We start from the raw sequence: 18,024 nt of genomic DNA, 5'->3' as shown, positions 1-18,024 counted from the left end.
TGCCAACACGTGCGTGGAATTTGCTTTTATTGATTTTGAATTTATGTTGCCCATTTCGTTGTGAAATTAATTCCCGAAAGTAGAGGGAAAAAGAGTTAATACTCTTAAGCTCGTAGCCTGTTATTGCAATGACGTTCTGTTTGCTGTTGTGGCGTTTTACTATTCCTTTTTTTTGCGCCGTGCCGAAAGATCGGAAAAACCCTAATGACAGTGGCATCATATTTCCATCAAAAGACGGTTCACTTTACTTGCGAGGACCGTATTGTATTGCGTTTTTTTTCTGTTGTTGTTGTTGTCCACGGGGAGCCTAACAATTTTCTTCCCTCCATCTTCGTCCTTCGGGGGTCGTCCTTCATGGTTTTCCATGCTAGCGAATGGACCCCCCCGCCCCCCACTCCAAATTATAGCTATCGTGCGCTGTATCCGTACACCGTAAAGCGATAAAAAAGAGAAGAATCAATTGAATGGGATGGGTTGGAATTGGCGCCGGAAACTCCCCGCGCCTCACTATCGTCGCCATCATCAACATCGTCGTTGCGACATTGGAGCAGGCTGGGGTCAGGGAAGGCCGCCAAACGGGGGCAGACAGTGGCGAGACATGTCGAGTTGGTAAAGATCTCGCCGTCCTGCCCGCAAAAAACCACCCCTGAGTTGGGGTTGGGGTTTCCCTGTGTCACCACCCGGCGGCGGACGAGGACTAAAGTTGGATCCCGCCAGCGTAGCGAAGCGGTTTTGCGGATTCGAGAACCTTATAATTGTGGGCCTCATAATTGACCGGTAGGGGGTTGTTTTGCTCTAGCTTTGCCGCCGTCGGGACGATTCAGAATCATTTCTTGCGTCCCCCCCGTGCTGTGCCGAACGCATTACTTAGGCACGTATTATGCACGCAAACATGGGAAGTGTAGTATGCACCGCAATGAACCCTTTAAAACGGGGTGCATAGAGAGGGTCAACCACAGCGAAGCATAGTGCTTAAAATTGAGTTATGTCCCGGGTTGGTATTATTAAAAATTAAGTACAGGCGTTTTATTTTCTCTCTCTTCCTATTGCAGTTACAAACTGTGCATGCATGTTTTGTCGGTTTTCGGATATGTGCTAATTGTCGAATAATTATTCCTCATTAAAACGCAATAATTGCCAGGTTAAACTGACATGTTTTCTTTCGGCCACAGCAAGCGCTAAATAGAACAAAAGCCCCGTCGATAGAACGATTGCGAGTGGGAGGGAGCGATTGTGACAGTATGGCGGGTCCCCTCCACCAGCGCAAAATGCACACTGTACTGCACTTTTTGCCGGTGGTGGTCGGACGGGCCCGCCGAGGATGGCCAGGGAACGGCCAAATATCTACGGCCGCCATTCATTAACATATGTGCGCCCTATGCGCGTGTCTCAATGGGTGGAACCACACGGCGGTGCGCCAGTGTCAGCGAGTGTGCATTCGTTTGGCCTGTATCCTGCAGGCACTCCCTTTTGTTGAAGTACACCCGCTCTCGTCCAGAGTAATTGCTGCGGGTTCAATTAAGTAATTGCGGAGCGGGCCCCCGGTACTGGGTGCCGGTTGTGGTGTCGGTCTCGTCGCTATTTCCACTCCTTACTTTCGCGTGCCGCTGATGTCTGTAAAAGCTGGAGTTAGTGCTGGAGTATTATGTACAAGGGTGGGAAGGCTAGAATATATACCTACGGGCTGATAAAAGACGTCCGGGCGCGATGAGGAGGAAATTCGACAGCAGCGGTGCAACGGCAAACCATATCTTCAATGCCTTTTATGCGCCATTGTTCTTGCGGCGTTGAATGGAACTATGGCATGGTTTATGCTGCTGCGAGGGTAACAACACACACACACACCTCCTGAATATCCTGACTCCTGTCAGCAGCAGAGTGCGCCGAGGTCCTCCCTGGCGGTCTTGCGACAGGGCTGAAAGTTATTCCCTTTTGTATTTTTCTTTGCTACGCTTGACGGGGAGCGATGGTGAAAAACGGATTGTGAACACATTCACGGCAATCGATAGCTGCATATGATTGATTTTCTTCAAACTGTGTCACCGACGAGGTCGCTGATGACGATGCTGCTGCTGCTGGATGATGGATTACTTGCTATCCCATGTGTGAATCAGTTCTATTTATAAATGTGTCTCATTAAAATGTAAACACTAATTAATTCTTATTGGTTTGGCCGCATAAATTTCTATGTGTTATGGAGCTAAATATATTGTACATCCAAGAGCTATCGATAGTATCGCAACTAGAGTGTAGTTTGAATAAAAAAACAAACAAACAAAACGATATCAGTTAACAAATGTTTGACGACAGCAATCTATTCCCTAGTCTAGCTAAAAGTTTGAACCTATTTTAATTGGTTTTTTTAAAATTTCTTATCTTTTTAGGCAGTTGAATAAAATGCGATCACTCGCAAGGCATCGTTGATCACACGATCATGTTCGAGCGACGGCTTTATCTGCTCGTTGTGGTTTGTCTGACGCTCGTGCTGACGATATGGCAGACGATCTCACCGCACGATGTTACCGTCTACCGGGATGCGACCTCTCCATACCTGCCCGCCGGTCAGTTCGCTCTCGCTGCGTCAGCCTCGGTATCCTTGGGCAAACAAATCGACCAACAAAAGCTCCCGTACGATAGCGGCGAAAGCAATGCGATCGATGACAGAAGATCCGCCATCGATGCGTTACCACCGTTCGGTTACGGCGGCAGAGAGCTTAGCAATGGCGGAACCAGCGGTACATATCTCACAAATCAAACGTCACCGGGTTGGTTGGTGGCCGCCGCTGTAGCTGCATCGCCTGCCGGCACCCGCACAGTAACACCGGGTGCACACCGATGGCATAACGGTATCGAACGGGAGGTGGGCAATGGTGCGGAGCCAGGCTCGCATAAAGCCCCAACCAGTAGCAGTAGCGTTAGCAGTAGTACACAGTCGACAGTATCGTTAACAGTAGCTAGCTCGTGGGGAGATTCGTTGCCAAATGATGACTACACTAGTCTAATCGATCTGAAGGACTTTAAGTTCACGATAAACTATGATTACTGCGGGACGGGGATGGGTGGAAACAGAAGAAGACGTAGCCTTAAGCGTGCAGATGCCTTACGGGGCACGCGGTCATCTGCGACGGCGTCGCCACCGCTAGTGTTAGTTCTCATCCACTCGGCGCCAGCTAACCTGGCCAAGCGGAATACGATCCGGGCGACCTGGGGCGAACCGGACGATCGGGCCCGTCTGCTCTTTCTAATGGGCGCAGTCAATTCCAGCGCAAGTCAGCGATCGATCGAGCGCGAATCGCGCCTGCATGACGATATTGTGCAGGGGAACTTTGTCGATGCGTACCGCAACATGACCTACAAGCATGTGATGGCACTGAAATGGTTCGTCTATCACTGCCCCGGTGCACGCTACGTGCTCAAGACGGACGATGACGTGTTCATCAACACGCCCGTGCTGTACAATGCGTTGGCGAGGGTTGCGCCGCAGCGCAACCTGCTGCTGTGCCAGCTGGTGACGAAGCTGAGCGTCAAGCGGACGTACCGTTCGAAGTGGTTCGTCAGTTGGCGCGAGTACCCGGCACGGTACTATCCACCGCACTGTCCAGGCTACTCGATCCTCTACTCACCGGACGTGGCGTGGCAGCTGTACCGCGAGGCACAGCGCCAGCCGTTCTTCTGGATCGATGATGTTCACATCACCGGTACGGTGGCACAGCAGGTGAACGTCACCATCACGCCAATGGATGGCCTGTATCTTGATAGTGAAGCGAAGAGTGACCTTCTTGGTAAACGGGTTGATGCTAGCCGTGCGGGGTTCTTTTTCACCAATCCCAACCTATCGATGGATGAGATTCAACGGCTCTGGGAAACGGTCCGTCCTGGTCGATAGCATGCGCATGGCAATGGCGAAACCCGTCTTACATGATGTTTGTGATAAGGAGTTTGAGGGTACGGCATGAGGCAAAGGATTGCATTGGTCAATTTTATTTTCAAACGCAAATTTTGCACCTTTTTATGGCATTTGACAGATTTTGAGAGATTTGAGTTGATCTTTATGAAGTCGATTTTTGGCGTTCCCATTACGCCTTGACGATTTATGTTACTATTGGTTGTTTTTTTTATTTCTTCAAAGTAAACTTTTTCTGTTGTATTGTTGTTTTTTTTTACAAAGTCACTCACTATTGAGGGCTATTGCTACAGTTTTCTTAGAAATTCAAGTCCATACCATCCATACAAAGTACATGAATTTGATTGAGCATTATTTTTGATACGTTTTTGAAATGATTGAAGAAAAGTTCCTTAAGCCACTCAGTGTTTCATTCAAAAATGTATCGCGATTGTGATGGTTATGTGATTAGCGGCTGTTTATTGCACGATAATGCTGATCCGTACCCTGCGTTGGTCCATTTTTATTTGGCAAATACTGGCACTGTCTCTTTCAAACACATTAATTTGCCCATGTATGCATTCAGCCGAGAAGCTTCAGGAGAAGGGTAATAAGTAAATTGTGCATTCTAGGAATTAAAAACAGCACCTAAACCAAAACAAACTAAGTATAATGTGAATAGAAGAATGAACAAACTTGCATAGGCGTATGCCATGGAATTAGGAAATGCAATCCAACGCTCAAAGTTCTTAATAGGGAAAGATAGTTCAATAAACCGTCGTATGTATTGTGTTTACGAAAAATAAATGCCATATATATATTTATAATCTTAGGACTCGCACTGCTGCTCAGGATCGGGATAGGTTCAGTGTGCGCCTAAAATAAACTGTGTGTGAAAGAAGAAGAAAAAATCCGTGTAGGGTGGAACCGTGTGCACAATTAGGAATCTAATACTTAACATAACTTGTCGACTGTTTTAATCGCTAGCTTTGTAGCATATATGCAATATGCAAAAATATGCACTATGATTGTGTCGATCGATCATGTTCATCATGATCATGAATGAACGGCAAGTGCATAGATTGTTGGAAATGAACGAGATACTATAGAACACTAAGGAAAAATGAACGTTAACATGAATACGACCATCACATACGAATGTCTGAATGAATGTCGAATGTGGATGAAGTGGAATTAAAAGCCGACATCTACGAAATTAGCCACGGCGTACATGTGGTCGGGGTAGTGTATATAAAAGAAACAAACCTAAGAGCTTTGAATCGATTTATAACTATTTTGTTAAATTTTGTGATTTTTGTGATAAACGTGTGCTAGGTTTATTGTTGTAGAGCGGCAAACAGCGAGTTATATGTATATGGTTCGGTGGTTTTAAAGCTCACTAACAAGAGGAATTGTAATTTTATTTGTTGCATGGCCTAACTTTACCACTTGTTGCAAAACCTAGTTTAAAAAGTTTTCCTATTTCTTCGTTTACCTTGCGGTAGGAAGATAGGAAAGGAATACTATCTCAATTTTTTTTAATATAATTTGTTTTTTTTTAGTCTGTTATTTTGAAAAGTTTTTAAAATCATGTTCACAAAATTTAGTAAACGATCCCTCTAATTAGCTTCGCACCAGGTATGAGTAGTATCAAATGCACTACACGTTAGCAGACATTTATTATCTCTTATCCTTCAGATCCATTTTCCTTCAAGCGTAATTTTGTAGATCGTGCTCTTCAACGCAACGGTTCTATAGCTTGTTATTGAGACTAAATAGTAGTGTGGTCAAGAATATATATATATATATGTAGATAAGCAGAATAGGTTTCCAAGTTTTCTATTCCATTTCCTTCTTTCCAGCGAGAACTGAGTACAATCTAAATTCTACAAGTGAGCGCGTTTACTCGTCATTCAGAAATATATAACTGCAAGCAGTTGCAAGAAAATATGCGGTGGGATAGCAAATGTAGGAGAAATTAACATTAAAATCTTCCAACGTTTCGTAGCATTTCAAATTCTAGCGCAAAACGTGTATTAAAATTTGCTGTCCGACATTTGCGGTGTAACATAGTCCGTTGATAGTATTGAGCATAACCGAACACTTTATTCGGTACACGGTTTTTTTCCATCAACTAATGATATCGGTAGGGCACAATGTACTAAATTCCGACATACTGTAGCAAAACCTATCGTTCCAGTATCCCTTTCATGTTATAAACAATATTATTCAATCTTGGGAGCAATACGAGACAACTAGAATCTTACTGCAAGGGAAAAAATCGTCGTTCAAATGAAGATCAAACTTACATAAAGGAAGAAATTTACCTAACCGTTAATGTAGCTAGAAAAAAAAACCTCTATTTCCTGTTAGTGTAGCATAAAGTATGTGCGTGAGTGAAGCCGAATAGTGAACGAAATGATATTGAAATTGAATGAAACAATTAGACGATTGATACTTGTGTGAATCTATTGATATATTTTAAAAAAGTTTATTGTGCGAAACTGAGTAAAAGTGATGGATCTTCGCGCAGAGAGAGAGAGAGAGATAGAGAGAGAAGTTTGGAATGGAATTATTGGACATAGGAAGATAATACTGATAGCAATGCTCGAACTGTAATTTCATGCGAATAAATGACTGCGAAGCAAATAGTTTGTATGTCGACAAAAAGGACAAACAAAGAAAAGTAAACATGAGCAAAGGTAAATGCTTGGTTATGCTCTCTCTTTTTTATCTTAGTCCTTCAACTTCAGCTCGAGTGTGTGATGTATCACAAATATGCTCTATCTTATCATACTGAACAAATCTCATTAAATTAGTGTTGAAATGGCAGAATGCGTTGCATACAATATGGTGCCAGGTCTGTTTATTGTTTGCACTTTTTATTGTATGAGGGCTGAACAGCAGAAACTAGAAATTCTTCACGGTGATTTTTCAAACCCTCGGAACTGGAATAATATTACAATGTACGTTATAATGGCTGCAAAAACCTTTAAAGAGATAAGATAAAATGCTTCTCTTTAGACTATCTGCGGTACGCGTATCGAAACGTTTAGGTCACCGTACATTGTAAAATATTTGCAAATTTATTTCGAAAAGTCCACATGCGGTTATCTTCGGTGTTTCCATCATTAACTTGAGATTGACCAAATCGTAGAAATCCTGCGTAAAATGGGGAGGGGTATTTTGTTTAACTCGATATGCTAGGTTGTTGGTTTTGCGGGTGATAAAATGCTACCTTCTGATCTCTTGTTTGTTTGGTGATGTTTGTGTATTGCATGGATTTGAGGGCATTCTTCAGTTCCGCCTCCTGAAATGACGCAAAATAAATAGGACTGTAGTTAGTGAGAAATATTCAAGCAGCTTTGTGTGATGTACTTGCTCACACATGTATAAATATTAACGCGTCTAGGGTTAGGGAAACAACCAACCTTAACTTCAACAGAATCATAAGCATAAGTCAACACGTAGAACAAGAGTAAGTTTATCACACACTGAGTAATGTTTGCAAATACTTGAAACGAATAGAGAGTTTGCACGGTGATGAGGAATGCATGGCAAGAGCATGCTATGAATGTTTGCAGTACCAGAGCGAGCAGTAGAACTCCGAAGGTTTGTGATACATAGCTTTTGAAGGTGATTAAATCTTCAAATATGGTATAAATGGCAACCAGATCGACTGCATGCCGTTTGCGCAATAAGTACATAACGATTTGATAGCGTTGAGTTAGGTACCACGCAAAATACACCAGAAAAATCTTTTGAAGATCCATACATAGCTCCACGAACACATTACTGTGCAGCACTAGTGTTACGTCGTAGGGAAGATTGTATCTGAATTGTACGAATAGGTGCATCACCACGAAAGATCCTCGCAATAGAATAATGATAATGATATGCACTCTCAACAAAGCATGTCGCAAGGAAAACAGTGTCTCCATTCTTTGCATCCGTTGAATGGCGTTATCTATTGCGATAGCTCTATTGCATACTGTAACCATCTTGTTGCGGTATTGATACATCCAGCTCAGTATAGTGTACATAATTTGTCCGTTAATACTATACTTCAGCAGATGGACTATCTCCATCACCGAACCAACCATATCTGTAAAATTATGCAACATTCGCGTCAACCCGATCAAGCTAACAGTCGTCACTGCAACAGTGGGTAGAAGAATGTTTCGGATCACATTTTTGCGTCGCACAATTACACCTTTGGGCGTTTGCTCGATGAAAACGAACGAAACACACAAATGGTTGAATAGGTTGAGTATTCTTAAATGGCTCATTAAGAAGCAACGGGTGAGGTGACGTTTGATCTGCACGATTATAGGTTTGCTACTGGCAAAAAGTTGTCCGGGAAACTCTGTTTTCTAATGTCACTTAATGGAACATTTTTTGTAGTAACATATTTGATGAATATTTAATAACATTCATGGTGGATGAAACTATTACAAGACACCATTAAGTGATTTGGTGTTCTACTAAAACAACTTTATCAGAATGTTTAGTTTGGTTTTGCGTTGTTTCTACTTACCTTTTCATCGACTTCATCGGAATCAAGTGCAAATGATAAAAATGTACCTTCATATATGATAACTTTAGACCAATTAGTATAACTGTCCTTCATTTTATATCCGTAGGTTATCAACAACAATCATAGCAACCCGCGTATAATGGTTTAGCTTTTTGGTTGTTACTTTTTACCCACACTGCAAACTCTTCGTACTTCACACGAAAAAAACTTTCCCAAAACTGATCTCTGTCCAGGAAAATACAACGATTATGTAATTGAGTTCGTTTAGATAGTTCTGTGCTATAATTGTATCGATCTCGATCATCGAAAGTAACTGCGATAACAGCGAATTTTATGTAAATTTTTTAACTTTTCACACCAAACTATGTCAACACCTTCATACGGTTAACAAACCGATCGCACCTTTCGGTAACAATGTGCAGGGCATGATTGCCACACACATTAAGCCTACATTGTGGCTCACTAATGTCCAGATTAGGAGCAACATTAATAAGCTGAATAAGCGCATCGTGTGAAGAATCATTGATGGAGCGCTGGTAACACTGTGAAACATTGGATGCAAGTCGCGTAACAGCAGCACTGATGTAGCCACGGTACAAATCATTAATGGGATTGCCCGTGCGAGAGCATTCCAAGCGAAATTTCTATTGCGGAAAACGTAACGATTTGTGGAGGAGTCGATGTGTAGGTAGGTGGGAGATATTAATAGATGAGTGAACCAATTTAAGAACCAATAACTGATCCATGCTGCACCGTTACTAATGGCGTCAGTAATCGCGTGCAGTAAACAAACAATTGTGATACGATGCGAATATCACGAAATGATTGATTGGCAGTTTTGAATGTTTAACGGTGAACGATAAATTTAAACAAAATATTGTTATTCTGAGGAAATTGGTTAGAGTCATTGAATCAATTAACATAACAGCAGATAGATGAAGCTACTTACCTTACACTGAAGAAGTTCGTGGGCGTAGGTAAACGCGTAAAACGTTCCGGTGTACAGAAGCATCGTTACCAGGTTTAAGAATGCGCCTTTCAACCCTAAGCCCAACTCATACACATAGAATGTGGTGTAGGTATCAACGGCGCACGTTAACATTGCATCCAACGTATGAAGAACGTTCATGATGCCGAAGGTGGACGCAATGCGCTGTTTAAAACATTGCAAATCATCCCAGAGGCTAATCACCTTGGTGAGGGTTACTGGCGTGTGGTCGACTTTCAATAGCGACACTAAATCTTCGATATGGTGACTAATAAAAAGCGTCCAGCATTGGGCAAGCATCAGATGCATTTGGGTGATGAATCCCAGAAATGCGAATGCCCATAAGTTGTAGATGTAATGAAATTGTCTCAGGCGTTTGATTTGCCACACTGTGGCACTTTGAACGGCAAGCCCCAAGAAAAGTACCACGGCGATAATGGAGATCTGAAGCCAGAGCAGTTTGAAAACATTTCGCCGGTCTGACGTTCGATTGAGGAGAGTAAACTTTTCTTGAACAATTTTCAACGCGAAGGTACAATCGTTCACTAGCGTGCGACTGTAAAACAATGCCCACAGTATCAGCGGTACCATTATCAGTTGCCGCATCACATGGTGGATAATTGTGGTTGCTCCCATAACGTTTCCTAGTAAATCCTGCAGATCCAATATTATTATGATGGCAGAAACTAAACTACTCGCCACGCTCACGGTTAGCAGCGTTACGTTCCAACAGACATTTCTGGTGCGAAAAATGTAACGCCCGGTCGGATGGTCGAAGTGCAGATAAGTGGGCGATACGAAACAGTAATTGAAAACGTTGAAGAACTGCAGCTCTTCCATACCGCCAACGTGAGCAACTCGATCGTAACTAAAGAGGCCGCATCGATCGACGTTGAGGCACGCGGGAACAGAATGTTTTCGTAAAGTACGGGCGAATAATATTTCGTTAATAACGAATAGACTGTTAATAAGTAATGTGAGGTAAAGGGTGTTTGTACATTATGTATCGGTGCACGTGCAGGTGGTACAATTACTGCTCAGAGGACACCACTAACATTCAAGGATACTAACATCTAGCGTGTGTGTATCGTTTGCTGGTAGACTTACCTTCGCATTAACTAGGTCGTAGGCGTATGTGCACATTATTAACGATGATCCGTACACAACCGCGGTAAAGAGATTCGTGGGAACGCTCAAAACTGTATGACCCTCATCGACAACGTACAGCACGATGTACGTCTCCACTGAGCAGGTTACAAATGCGTTCAGCAAATGCAGTAACTGCATCAGCCCAAACATGGACGCAAATCGTACTTTAAAGTGTTCTAGCACGCTGCCGAGCTGAATAACAGTGTCGAGCGTTTCCTTATCCTTACAGTCGACGCGTTGGATTAATTGCGCATATTTGTGGCTGAGAAACATTGGCCAGAATTGTGTGTATGTCTGATGCATCATTATAACGCTTTCAACGGTCATGAAGCCGAACAGCAGTATAATGTGAATATATTGCCGGAACATTGGATATACGATCATGTAGTACATTTGAAAGGCAACGTTGAAAAGAAACATAAACATGCAGATGCAAAACTGCGCTTGTGTCACTAGACGCACGTTACTGCTGACAGAGCTGTCAGATGAAATTTGACGTGCGATGTGTAACGCACGGTTGGACATGTCCACTAGTGCACGGTTGTTTGTTAGTGTCCAGATAATGAACGGTACTGCAACCATCAGGCGCATACTGTACAGAATTAGCGTAATAATTCCCATGACACTAGTTAGTAGCGCTGGAAGGTCTTCTAGTATGAGCGCTACTGCTGCTATGCTGCTTACTATGACGGTAGTCGCAAAAAGAGCTGCATTCCAGTAGAGATGTCTCGTGCGGAAGGTGTAACGATCAGCTCCAATCTCGCGATACAGATAGACGGGTAACACGAGGAAATGGTTGAACCAGTTTAAGATCTTAAGCTCGTCCATACTGTGATCTCACGTCGAATTCAATGTGGTACTGACTACGCGTTACGCGCGATACTCGATGACAACTGACTGAATCGTAACGCACCGCCGGCCAGTAATGTGTGGGCTTATTTGAATGTTTGAAGTGCGTATAAATAATAAATGGCGCAGAGTGAATGAATTGGGGCTCCGCAATTCCCTGCTTACCTTGAGGTCTAACATGCTGTAGTAGTAGCACAGCCCAAACAGCATCACTGTCTCCTGCACTGCGATGATCATCAAACGCATGATGTTGAACAGATCGCGTTGGCTGAGTAGCTTCTCCAGGATGTCGTACGTGCAGAAGGATACGTTGAACAGTAGATGCAGCAGTATTAGCAGTAGCTTCATTCCAGTTACATCCGCGAGCTGCTCTTTGCATTGCTCCAGAGCAGCTATCTGCGTAGTGACGGAAGTCAGTGGATGATGGGCTAGAAGCATATGCTGCAGAGTTTCGTACGCCGTGGCAAGCGTTTCGGCCAGCAGCTGGCAGAGCAGTGAGTTTAGCAGAATGTAATGCCCAACTAGCATGCCACTTAGGACGCCCCATATGTATCGGTACTCCCAGTGTCGGTATAGGTTGTGCAACAGTTCCACCACCGAGAGAATGTTGCATAGCAGTAAAATTGATAGCTGCATGCGTTTGACGGAACAGCGCCCACCTTGTCCAATCGCGAGACTTTCCGCCGACGGTAGCGTACGAAGCAGCGCCAGTAGTTTGTGGCGCTGTCGGAAGTTATCGAAGACGAGCAGTATCACGACGGCCAACGTGGACAGCATGCGGCCAATGATGGTGAACCAGTTCAGGCACTTGGTGCACTGTTTGCCGCGCGTTGTCCATGGATTAAGCACGGTTAGTGTCAGAATCGTAACCAGCGGCAGCAGCAGCTGCAGCCGCACTCGTGCTATTTTGTAACCGAATGTTTGACCTTTCTGCCGCACCGTGCGTACATTGCTGATGAACAGGGCGTGAAAAATGTCTAGCACTTGCATGCTGCTTTCCAGCATGGGTGTAACTAACGCGCGGTGTGTACCATCCCGGGTGTCATCCAACGGTGCGAAATGCGATAAGAACGCTTTAATCACTTAATAAATTAATTATTAAGCAGGTGGTGCACCCTCTCCCATGTATGACCCTGACGTAATCGGACCTGACATATTCCTGTCAGGCGTATTCAACTCGGGACCGCGGGTGTGTTACGAAGATGGAAAGGCCTAATGCTCCAGTTTCGGAGCCTTGGCTGGTGGCGAGAGCATCGCAACAGCGTCGGATATCAATTGCTCGGTGGAGGTGCTTTTCTCCGAGCTTTTACAAAAAAAAACCAGCGGCTCAAAGACGGTGAAACACACCGTACCCCGGTTCCTAATGGAGTTGAGCAGTCGAGCCCGACAATATCGGGCCTAATGAGTGTCTGCAATGGTCGATTGTTTGAATGTCCGAGGATTGTGCGCATCGACGGCAAAGGGAATTCCCCTAGCCGGTTGCCGGTCAACTATTAGTAAAATGGTTTGATTACGGGAGCAAAAACCCGCGGAGTGTGCTAATAGAGAGAGAGAGAGAGAGAGACCCTTAGCGCGAAGGAACCCCACGCGCCGCAATGAGGGTCGAAGTGCTCCAAAATAATGACCCGCGCCCGGTGGTCTGTTACATGATCATCCGGCGGCCGCCCGTATACGATCCTCAGCGGCAACCACATTTGCCAAAAACTTCCAACCGCGCACGGGCGAGAGTATCGTGGCGCGGATGCCTAGTTTGCCAGGCTTAGAAGCGGCCCGGCCTGGCTGCTGGCTGATTACATCGGCATGCTCGGCATCGGCGGAGAGCCCATGTTTGGGTAGTTGGCCAGCGGGGTTGGCTTTTTTCCCACCCTATGATGGCGCTTGGATGAGATGCATGCCCACCTCTGGGGTAGTAGGCAAACGCATTTCGTGTATGTGTGTGTTTCGGTGTATTTTTTTTTCTGGTTCAAACTTGTGTGTGAGGTGAGTTTACTTCTGCTGTGCTACAAGAAGAGGACGAAGAAGATGTTACCGTAATCAAACATACCTTTCGCCCAGTTTTGCCTCTCGAACGGGGACGCCCTCCCCCCCCATACACGGCCAGAAGCCCGCGCACACACGTGTTCGACTAACTGGCAGTGGCAGTACGAAGATTTCCAAACACCCCCCCGAAAAACACGGCGCAAGTGTTTTGTTTTTTGGGGAGGGAGCGGATTGATTATCTGGCCGTGTGATGCTATCACCCCATTATCGTCGTATCTCACCGCCAACCAGGCAACCGGTAGGAGGAACCGTCCGAAGACGACGGCCAGATACTTAAAAGCCGGCGTTTTCGTAACGGTACGGTTCAGTCTCGATCGGTACGCGGCCGGGGTGGGTAGAGTGTGCCTTTGCTCCACGAGATCCTCCACCTGCAGACTAATGGGCGGCGCGATGGGTTGGCTGCGCCTGGTGGTGGCACTGGTGGTTGCTGTGGTTCTGGGTGCGGTTGCTGATGCTCGTGTTATCGGCAGTAGTCGAAGGTACCGTGACTACGATTTTGACTTTTCGCACCTGGGCGAAGCGCTGTACGGCAGCCACGATACGGCGGCGATCGGCGAGCTGGTACGCGCGTGGTCCCGGTCGCACAACGGGAGCACTGTCAATCCGGAGGAGCTGGGAACGTACGCCGAGGGTGACATCCATCAGCCGCTGATCGAACGGAACGCGCTCAAGTTTACCAGCAGCAAGTGGAAGAAGGGTATAGTGCCATACGAGTTCAGTGACGAGTTTTGTGAGTAGTCCTCCAGTAGGGAATTCCTCCAAGCGAAGGTTGGAGGATGCCGTATGTCCAATTTATCGTATCAGCTGATAACGTGCTCTCTTGTGGTTGATTGTGATCGTGTGCTTCTCGCTGTGTGTGTGTGTGTGTGTGTGTGTGTGTATGTGTGTGTCTTTCAGCAATCGGTGAACTGGCGAAGCTGTTTTCGGCGATCGAGCAGTTCCATCAGAAAACCTGCATCCGGTTTGTGCCGCGCACCAAGGAACGCGACTACGTCGTAATCGAGGGTCGCAGCTCCGGATGCTGGTCCGCGGTAGGACGGATGGGTGGCCGCCAGGTGCTGAACCTCCAGCGCAGCGGGTGCCTGCAGATGGAGGGCACGATCGTGCATGAGCTGATGCATGTGCTGGGCTTCCTGCACGAGCACACGCGCCACGATCGGGATCGGTACGTGAACATCTTCTTCCGAAATGTGCGCCCGAACCTCGTCAGCAACTTTGGGCGCGAGAGTGAATCGCAAACGACGACGCTCGGCATGCCGTACGATTATGGCAGCGTTATGCACTACTCCAGAACGGCGTTCAGCAAAAACGGCAAACCGACGTTGGAACCGAAGGTAGGGTCGTTGTTGGTTTTTTTGTTTTGTGTGTGTAGAAAATTGGCCACCGATCGGCTGCGAGCGGCAACTGATTGATTAACCGTTTTTCCCTTCGCCCGTCCGGCTGCACGCATCGCTCCCGGCGTGCTGACGAGCACGTTTCCGTTGCATAATGGCGCTAACGCATTTTCCTTCTCTCCGCGCAGATTAAGTACAGCGGGCAGCTTGGACAGCGCGTCGGCTTTTCGGTGAAGGATGTACAGAAAATCAATAAGCTCTACTGTCATCGGTGAGCAGCGATCGGTCGGGGGGGGCCGCCGCAGCCTCCGAACACACAGCCACCCGATTGCACAACCCGCGCGAACGAGCTGGTGCAACCGGGCGCGGGCAGGTCTTACCTAAGAATGAACGAACCAAAAAACGATGCTTACGTCTGGAAGCCTTCTGACGGCGCTGTGGTTGGTAAAGAAGCACGTGTGCAAGTGGGTTAGTGAGTAGCTTTGTTAGTGATTAGTCTTTTACCCAGTGAGCTCAAAAAAAGAAAACCTCCATCTGAAACGAAAACTGGAACGGATTGAACCGTGAAAGGAAAGAAATCGATTGGCGATGGAAAACTCCATTGAACCGAAGTACATGTGATTGCATACTTTTAGGCGTTTATTGATGATCGCGTACAGAGGGCAGGGTTTTTCACCGAGCTGTTTTGTGCGTGTTTTATTTAACTGGAAATTGAACTGCAACTTGTCCGCGCAATAATTCTCATGCAAATTTTGCAAAATTATAAATTATACATTGGTAAATTTCAGAAGAAGAAGTAGAAGCAAGTGGCCATTGTAGAATGAATTTGCTTCTACAACTTCCTCGAGATATTGTTTATAGAGTTTTAGAAACATTTAAATTCTAACCTTTTATTTTTTTATTCGGAAGAGACGGTCAGGCCGTATTGCTTAAGGGAAGCTTATGACTAGAGGCTTAATCTAATGTATAATTCACTTTCCTCCTCCAAACAGTGAGTGATCAGCTGATCCCAAAATAAGTAATAAAATAAATTAAACTTATGAATTATGGATGGCCGATGGTGTATTGATAGCGGCGCCGACGCGAACGGACCGGTCCAAAATCCCATCCGGACCAATTCTCCATAGCAAAGACTGACTATCCGGCTACGTGGTAAAATTAAGCCGAGTAAGCCAGAAATGGCAGGCATGACCTAGAAGGTCGTTACGACAAGAAGAGAGTAGTTCAAACCTTGAAGCTTATCAGCTTTTATCAGAACAAAAATATCAGAAATGCTTTTGCTTATATTTTTCGCAACCCCTTAAAGACTGACAGTGCACTCGTAACGTCATCATAGCAATGCTTTAATTTCATGGGAATTGTCAATCATGTTTGATTATTGTACTCCATCAATGAGGGGCTTTTGCTGCAGCAACGTAATGATCGTGAACGTACGTTCACTAGCTACCGAGAGTAGTTTGATGGAAGGCTTATCATAATACGGCACTTGGACCTTTTAGTGTCTAAAGTCACCCTGTCATGATGCAGGTGCGAGTCCAATTTCAACGCCAAATCAATCTAACCGCTAAGACATGCATGCTACACAACCTTCTGGGAGGTGCAAACGTTGCCGTTACGTCAATGTCATATCCTGGTTGCAAACTTCATCTACTGTTCTGGTATTTTCGGTCGGAGCAGCAAAACAACGCCAACCGCAAAGGTAGCAACTCGCAACCGGCCGTCGATGCGATACACTTTTACTTTTGGGCCGGTAAACTTGCACTTGAACTTTAAGCACTAGACACGGCCATTGAGGGTTTTGCAAGGTTCCGTCAGATGTCCGGCGAATATTGACGACTGCAGCCCGTATGTGACGTTCCCCATTTATGGGGCAGCTGCGATTGCTGCGCTGTGGTTGAGCTGTTGGGATTGTTTTTCGGTGCGGAGGTAGTATTAATGATGCCGTTTTAATTGTTTGGGTATTTGCTGGCAAGCTAGAATGCGTACGTTATGGCACCAACGCACTGGCAACCGCCAAAAGAAGGAATTCCGGCTTAAGTTTGCCAGTGCATGACGAAGTGTGTTTTCGCAGTGATCTGCGATTTCTGCCATCATCATCGCTTGTGGCTAGCGTGAGGAGGGTGGGTCGCAAAGTCACCGATGTCGTAGAGTCGTTACTGTTATAAAGGGTAAATTTGTATATCAGCAAACCCTGCTGGACAGGTGGCAATAACGAAGAAAATCTCAATCTCATTCAAGAAATGTGAGATTATATTTTCCCTTCTTGCTAGCGAGTACTTTTCATCACTTCCTCTACTTAAACGAATCGGCAATGCTGTGATTGATCGCTCAACCCCCTCAGTAGGTGGCTAACGCTCGATCATAATAATCGATTGCCGTAGAAAAAGCTGCTACGGTGAAGCTGTTCAGCGTTGAAATCAATTTGACAACTGATCGATGCCATTTGTTACTATTATTTTGCAAAAGAATTCTCTTAAGAGAAGCAAAACCAAAAAAACAACAACACACCCCTAAAGTATTGCTACCTCCTTTGGCGGGAGAGGGTGGCTTGTGGCCGGGTGGTTCGTGCGTCTTGAGCCACCACCCCGGTAAGTGTTTGCGAATGGGCGGTAAATAGCCACACAAGGTACAGGTAGCTCGGCTCGCACCGGTGCCCTGCGGCACCGATCCGTTTTGGCATTGCCGTGTGTGTGTGTGTGTGTGTGGGACACTGCCCAAAATATTGTGCGGTTGGTTAAAGATCGTAAAGATCGCCAAACCGCAGACACAGCGGGAGAAGTAAAAAAAACGGCACATTAGCGTTTTTTTTTTGTAAAAGGTATAAACGAGGAAGTAGTTCAAACTGGGGTGTATAATGTTAAGCATAGAAATTAATTGCTGGCCGCTGTTTTGTTACTTTACCCAGGCGTATGGCGTGTGTGGATGCTTTGCAGGATGTTTTTTTTTGTTGATCGAATGAAAGCGAAAACTATTCGCCTTGCAAGACACATTTTAGCCGGAAGTGGGATGGTGAGATGGGGCGGTTTTTTTGACATTGTTGTTGCTTAATTTAATTTTCATCTTCGCGAGCCACTCGCAGGTATTTCAAAGCTATCAAACCACAGACAAGAAGTTTTGACACAATAATAACTTCATGGAGAACGGTAAAGAACGAAAGGAGCAAAAAAAAAAAACAGAGCCACTGGTACAGTTTTTTACAATTTAATTTATTTTCCTCATCTTTCAATAAAACAATCCCGAAAAC

At 45.3% G+C, this 18,024-nt stretch overlaps 3 protein-coding genes across 3 annotated transcripts in view; 2 read left to right on the top strand and 1 right to left on the bottom strand.

The window, feature by feature from the left end:
* LOC128304140 (lactosylceramide 1,3-N-acetyl-beta-D-glucosaminyltransferase) overlaps positions 1-6,569 on the top strand; it is a 29,938-nt gene extending 23,369 nt beyond the window's left edge. Inside the window, exon 2 of the mRNA XM_053041283.1 lies at positions 2,385-6,569. Within this exon, the coding sequence (XP_052897243.1) occupies positions 2,435-3,886 (1,452 nt within the window). The 5' untranslated portion in view covers positions 2,385-2,434 and the 3' untranslated portion in view covers positions 3,887-6,569. The remainder of the gene's footprint in view (positions 1-2,384) is intronic.
* Positions 6,570-6,940: 371 nt separating this feature from the next.
* On the bottom strand, positions 6,941-10,248 carry LOC128302976 (uncharacterized). Its single transcript, XM_053039826.1, has 3 exons — positions 9,370-10,248; positions 7,122-7,193; positions 6,941-7,045 (listed from the first exon to the last, which is right to left on the bottom strand). Exons 1-3 carry the CDS (start codon positions 10,246-10,248, stop codon positions 6,941-6,943), a joined length of 1,056 nt encoding a protein of 351 aa, XP_052895786.1.
* A 3,576-nt stretch (positions 10,249-13,824) lies between these two features.
* LOC128304917 (hatching enzyme 1.2-like) lies at positions 13,825-15,076 on the top strand. Its single transcript, XM_053042160.1, has 3 exons — positions 13,825-14,176; positions 14,344-14,780; positions 14,969-15,076. The coding sequence occupies exons 1-3, from the start codon at positions 13,825-13,827 to the stop codon at positions 15,053-15,055; spliced, it is 876 nt and encodes a 291-aa protein (XP_052898120.1). The 3' UTR covers positions 15,056-15,076.
* The last annotated feature ends 2,948 nt before the right edge of the window (positions 15,077-18,024 follow it).

Source organism: Anopheles moucheti, chromosome 3 (genome assembly GCF_943734755.1).
Source record: "Anopheles moucheti chromosome 3, idAnoMoucSN_F20_07, whole genome shotgun sequence".
Taxonomy (NCBI): Eukaryota; Metazoa; Arthropoda; class Insecta; order Diptera; family Culicidae; genus Anopheles; species Anopheles moucheti.
The sequence above is the reverse complement of the archived record's forward strand: the minus strand, read 5'-3'. Positions and strand labels throughout refer to the sequence as shown.

Excerpts from the sequence above, each read along its gene's own strand:
- LOC128302976 (XM_053039826.1), bottom strand. The coding sequence starts at position 10,248 with ATGGAAGAGCTGCAGTTCTTCAACGTTTTCAATTACTGTTTCGTATCG. Across the intron at positions 7,194-9,369 it reads ACGAACTTCTTCAGTGTAAG|GAGGCGGAACTGAAGAATGC; the intron begins GTAAGTAGCTTC and ends GCGTCATTTCAG. Across the intron at positions 7,046-7,121 it reads AACAAACAAGAGATCAGAAG|GATTTCTACGATTTGGTCAA; the intron begins GTAGCATTTTAT and ends CATTTTACGCAG.
- LOC128304917 (XM_053042160.1), top strand. The coding sequence starts at position 13,825 with ATGGGCGGCGCGATGGGTTGGCTGCGCCTGGTGGTGGCACTGGTGGTT. Across the intron at positions 14,177-14,343 it reads CGAGTTCAGTGACGAGTTTT|CAATCGGTGAACTGGCGAAG; the intron begins GTGAGTAGTCCT and ends TGTGTCTTTCAG. Across the intron at positions 14,781-14,968 it reads AACCGACGTTGGAACCGAAG|ATTAAGTACAGCGGGCAGCT; the intron begins GTAGGGTCGTTG and ends CTCTCCGCGCAG.